This window comes from Eumetopias jubatus, unplaced genomic scaffold (genome assembly GCF_037043125.1).
Source record: "Eumetopias jubatus isolate StellerSeaLion01/CBP00866 unplaced genomic scaffold, mEumJub1_p1.0 scaffold_6, whole genome shotgun sequence".
Lineage (NCBI taxonomy): Eukaryota > Metazoa > Chordata > Mammalia > Carnivora > Otariidae > Eumetopias > Eumetopias jubatus.
The window spans coordinates 14,545,330-14,550,856 of NW_028274812.1; the positions used below are offsets into that span (position 1 = coordinate 14,545,330).

Consider the following 5,527-nt stretch of genomic DNA (forward strand, 5'->3'; position numbering starts at 1 on the left):
TGGCGGTATTTCCCTGTACTTAAATTAAATGAGGTGCTAATAGTCATTCGTGGGGCTAAACCTTAAATTAATAAAAATAGAATGGCTCAAGTCTCAAGAAAAAGCCAGTTTTTCCCATTAGTGTGAGTCAGATTCCTCTGGTTTATATCTCGACAGAAGGTTAGAAATAAGTCTGAGTAAACTAGGAGTACCATTCAGGTAGCAAACTGTTAGCCCATTGTGAACTTTCTCTTTTTTGCTATCAGAGCACTGCATGAATCATTTTCAGCTGTTTACTGGGTTGGGGTCTGCTTCAGATAGAAGTGTCCTTTTCCATGAGGCCTCATTGTGAGAACCCTAAGCTGTTCTTTACCAAGTGACTCTTACCTATTGAAATAATTAGATGTTTGCTCTAAGAATAAAATAAGAATAAGAATGCATAGATATACCCACCACTGGGAAGTTGTCAGCAGCTTTGCTTCAAAGAGCTCTTCCATTATTTTTCTAGCTCTTCAGGAAAGTCAGGCAATTCTCCCTCACTGCTGCAGAACAGAAAATGAAAAGTGTGCATGTGAAGGCTCTTTGTTGAGAAAGCTTCCACAGAACTGATGATGTGTGACTTTTGCTGTTCTCTGTGCTCTGTAAAGTGCACTGAGGACTAAACAATTATCTTTGAGCTTAATTATTACCTAAGATTGTCCTTAATTTTTGCAGAATTATAATCTGGTGGGCAAAGGCATTCATCTTGTCTGATCTTGTCCAAGCAAGATTGTTCTTAATACTCACCATCTAAACAAAAATAATTGGAATAAAAAGAGAGAGCATCCCACTTCCTACTTATTACAATCCAGTACTTAGACACCATAGAGAAACAAGGTCTTACAGAATCTTAGACTACAAAAGAACTCATGGCTTAATTTGGTAAAAAAAAAAAAAAAAAGGTATTCAGTATGCATATGAAGGGAGTTCCATGTGGTATCAAATTGCTAATTGACTGCACTTTACATATTTTAAAAACTAGTACTTCTGGGGTTGCCTGGGTGGCTCAGTCGGTTTTTGCTCAAGTCATGATCTCAGAATTGTGAGATTGAGCCCCACAGCAGGCTCTGGGCTCAGCATGGAGTCTACCTGAGATTCTTTCCCTCTCCCTCTGCCCCTCTCTCTACACACACACACACACACAAACACACACACACACACTCTCTCTCTCTCTCTCTCTAAAATAAATAAAATCTAAAAGAAACACACACACAATAAAAACCCCCAAAAAACTAGCACTTCTGATAAAACCTGTCCCCAGATTCAGAGTAGATGTCTCTACAGTCTCATTTTCCACCCTGGATGCACAGCAGAATCTAGTGGGGGAGCGCCTAAAAAAAATACCAATCCGTAGGTCCTAATTTTTTGGCAGTTGGTTTTGGGTAAGGCACACATCAGGATTTTAAAAACTCTGCAGGGTAATCTAATGTCAGTCAAGGCTGAGCATTACTGCTTCACAGAATATAGATAGTGAGATAGAGAGATAGATAAATAAGTCTTCATATGGAGCTTCTATTTCTGAACTTGTTTATAATTTCTCATTTTAACAAGTTCTCTGTTTCTTTACCTCCTCTTCCCATTCAGAATTGAGTTCAAGTATTTCTTTACAGCCATTTGTTTTCGGAGGCGGGTATAGTTGTCCGTGAAGACTGCATCCGAGTGGCGTTTGATTGGGCCCTGGTCTTCTGAGATGCTATTGCTAAGGAATGCAAGGGAAAGGAAATCAAAAGGTTTTAACAAGAAATGATAAATGTGCCAAAGTTCCAAATTTCTTGGAGTCAGATAAAAAAGAATTCCAATGCCCGATGTCTTTTTTATTACAAAAAGACTAAAAAAAATATATATCTAAGCCTAAGTATAGGGGAGCAAGGAATAATCCAACATATTTTGGCACTTACTGGGAGCCTTAATACACCATTCTGTACTAATTGAGCAAATAATTTATCAAAAAAAAAAGGAGGAATACTTGAAGTTGTGTTCTGCCCCATTGGGAGGAAAATTTTTTTAAAACTAAATTCTTTACAAGTTTTGCCACCCTGAATAGTGCCATCTAAATATTCAGCAATTGGCCATTTAAAGAAAGAACTTCCAATGCTTGGTTTGATCAGGAACTACAAAACAAATACTGTGGCAAATATTAAAATTTGCTTCAGTTTAAACTATGCCTTATTTTTTACTGCACCTAGTTCAACTTGATTGCAGATTTATAAATGATTGTCACTTAGGAAAAATAAATATGCCAATGAGTCGTAGGATATCAGATTAAATAATCATAATGTGTTTGATAAAATAATAAATTCTCTTTACCCAACACGCTTTCCAATAAGGGACTCAAGGTATTTTTTGGCAGAAAGTTGACCCAAGAGTCTACTAAAGTCACTGGTAAAAACTCCATCAGCATGTCTGGCATTCCTAAAAGAAGGAAGAAGGATAGCCATTATCTTGTAAATGGTTTCCTAAAATATTACTTCTCATTAAACAAGAAAGAAATTTATCAGCTGTTTGAAAGCTTCTTGTGCAAACTTAAATCCAAAAGGTTTCTTGACAACCTAATAAAAGATATTTTCTAGCCACTTATATTGAGATACATTATACATTTCTAGCACAAAACTTTGAAAAATTAAAGAATTCAAATTTTTAGAAGTATATCTCAATATTAAGTAATGCCTCTGGTAGAGTCTATAAAACTAATTCTCCAATAAATATTGATGGGAAAATAATATATTAAAATTAGTTTCTCTTTATTTATTTATGGTGCTTTATTTCTTCTACTCCAAATAGAGATACATACAAGGAGAAACTATCCTGGTTTTTAGCAAAAACCTTATTATATTTTTTGCTATTTCTTCTGCCAAAATATTTGGAAACAAAATCTCTTAGTGACTATTAGCCAACTTTCCCACCCAAGTCAGGAATTTTTATACTTTGTCTTCTTCAGTAGAGAGCTACTCTGTCTATGCTTGAATGCTGCTCTAGACAAATGGTTCTGTGTAAGTGAAGGATTTGTTGATCTTGGTTTGTTACACCTTCTCTACATGAAAATCATGTACAGCTGCTAGAGTTTCAATAAATCAGGCTGAATGAAGCAATGGCACATGGAAACCTGTGGTACAGTACTGTAGGAATAGCTTCACAGTGACGCAAATTGTAAAACATTTATATTTCAAATATATGCTTTTTAAAATAAAACTCAATAAAAAACAAACTCACCTGGACACATCATAATAGGGTGTGTCATTCTCAGCTAACGCATTTTGCAAGATGTCGGTGTCTACTTTTAATGAAACTTGATCAGGTTCATTTTCTTCTTCAAGTGGTATTCTGTCATCCAGTCTATTAGGAAAACATATAGTAGAGGTATAATGTATTTCTTTCTCAGAAGATAGTGTTTATGGTTTTACAATCACTGGAAATAAGATAATATTCTTGTAAAGTATTACACATTCACAGTATATGGATAGCATAGTTAGATTTACTAGCTTCTATGGTTTAGAGTATAAATAGTGAAATTTTTTATTATCCCATAAGATAGATGCCATGCAACTTTTACAAGCTGTATGTAACAAACATAAAGGTTCAATCCTACTTGTTTACTGCACTGGCAGTAAACAAAGTACACTTTGTTGGCAATGTCTTCACTTTGCAAAGTTATTCACAGGTAGAAAAACTCTGTACAAAATAGAAACTTCAAAAAATTTTCAATATTCAATATGAAAAATTGGGAACAATTCATATATTTGTTGGTGTTTGGTATCATTTGTCAAACATTTCTTAAGAGGTGGATATTAACTGTTTTCTTTCTCTAGGTCTGTAAGCTTTAATCCAAAGATTCACTTTAGTGTGATATATTTCTCTGTGTTAATAAAGTACAAAGAATCTCTCCATCTCTGAGTAGTTACTCAAATTCAATAAATTTTGCAGGGTCTTCTTATTTCTAATCTTATGTATTAATACAATTTTAGTGAGGTATGTGCAATGTTTTACTAAGTGACTAAGAATATCATGCTTATACATGGAATATGATTATTTTTGAATACATGCACATTTTGAATACCAGCACACTATTAAAATTATGAGTGTGTCTATTTTCACTATTAGATTAAACCTCCAAGGAGTGTATCAGCTCCTGGGTACTTGTGCATCTTTTGATGATGTAGTAGTTGGTGGAAGTAACAAGCAGTCCTCTTTGTATGAAGCCTAGCAATCAAAGCAAACTTCAGCATTCTTGTGATTGTTTGTTGTGATATGTGATATAACCATTCAGATAGAATCATTCTGTTTAGTTATAAAGCAACATAAGATCTGGCTTTAAGCAGATTTCACAAATGCTAATAGCTAAGAGATTATTCAACCTATTGAGTATAAGTTTACCCTGAAAAAAGAATCAGAAATGGGAATTTGAGCAAAGAGATGACAATTTTGCCCTTAGATATAGTGGTGCCTATAAATTGGAAAGACAAAATAAAGCTAATGTAGTTTTCATTTACTGTTTACTTCTTTCAGATAAATTTTAAATAAGAGTTGTGTTATAATTTCTGAATTTGAGATATGAAATACAACATAAAGAACAGTGAAACTAAGGATTTAGGGTTGAAACCAAGTGCATTAAAATTCACTCACTGGGGAAGGGTATCTCAGTAGATCAGTTATTGTGCAATTTACAATATTGGCAAATTGATTCTGGATAGATAGGTAGATCTGTCCAGCATGATTGTATATATGTTTCACTAATCAACTACTAACCTTAAGATTATTTACTGAATGATCTTGAAAATGAACTATAGAATGAGGCATGCAACTAAACATCTATTTTTTTTCCAACAGAAACTGAGCTGAACTGAGATGACAATGGATAAAAGCTTATTACTTATCTAAAACTGGTTTTGAATGAAAAGAAAATCAAATCCTTCTTTCTCTCTGTTTGGAAAAGTGATCCACCCTATCCTTAAAACTAGTCATTGACACTGTCTCTCATGACCTGAGAGTGGATCCCAGGATATAGAATAGTCGTGTTGATTTGATGTTCAAAAAACTTGCTTAACATGTCAGCCAAAAGATTTAAATAAATAATACGTAACTTAAAAAATTGAGTTGTCCAAAATAACATATAGGAAATTCCCACATACATAAAGAAGGAATGTTCAACTCTCTGAATTGCAAGAATACTTACCTCAGAGCAGAGGGTGCTCCAAAAAGAGGCCATGCCAACGTGTGAGAGAAGAGCATGCTGACAAGTGTTAGCAGCACAAGTAGCTGGGACTTACTTCTGGTTTCCATCTTTGTACTTTGAAAGAGAGAGAATCACATCAGCTTTCCAACCAAAGATATCGCCCCAACAAAGTAATTCTGAGTGTCTAGTAGTAATTTCTGAAGGCTCTTGCAGAGCTGGGAAAAAGTAATTTTCATCTTATGGAAAGAGTTAAACTGCAATATAATTAATTTTTAAATCAAGAAGTTTTTTTTTTGGTGACAGCTGCTTGAATAAAAATTAGGGTCCTTTTCAACTGCT

General features: G+C 34.3%; 1 protein-coding gene across 1 annotated transcript; it reads right to left on the reverse strand.

Annotated features, from left to right (window-relative positions):
• Positions 1–475: 475 nt before the first annotated feature.
• VIP (vasoactive intestinal peptide) lies at positions 476–5,295 on the reverse strand. The gene is made up of 5 exons (XM_028103205.2): positions 5,189–5,295; positions 3,229–3,351; positions 2,326–2,430; positions 1,586–1,717; positions 476–521 (listed from the first exon to the last, which is right to left on the reverse strand). The coding sequence occupies exons 1-5, from the start codon at positions 5,293–5,295 to the stop codon at positions 476–478; spliced, it is 513 nt and encodes a 170-aa protein (XP_027959006.1).
• Positions 5,296–5,527: the final 232 nt, after the last annotated feature.

Bases quoted from the DNA above. Each gene is read 5' to 3' on its own strand.
- VIP (XM_028103205.2), bottom strand. From the start codon at position 5,295: ATGGAAACCAGAAGTAAGTCCCAGCTACTTGTGCTGCTAACACTTGTC. The intron at 3,352-5,188 runs GTAAGTATTCTT...TTTTCCTAATAG, and splicing joins GGAGCACCCTCTGCTCTGAG to ACTGGATGACAGAATACCAC. The intron at 522-1,585 runs GTAAAGAAACAG...TCTGTTCTGCAG, and splicing joins ATTCTGAATGGGAAGAGGAG to CAGTGAGGGAGAATTGCCTG.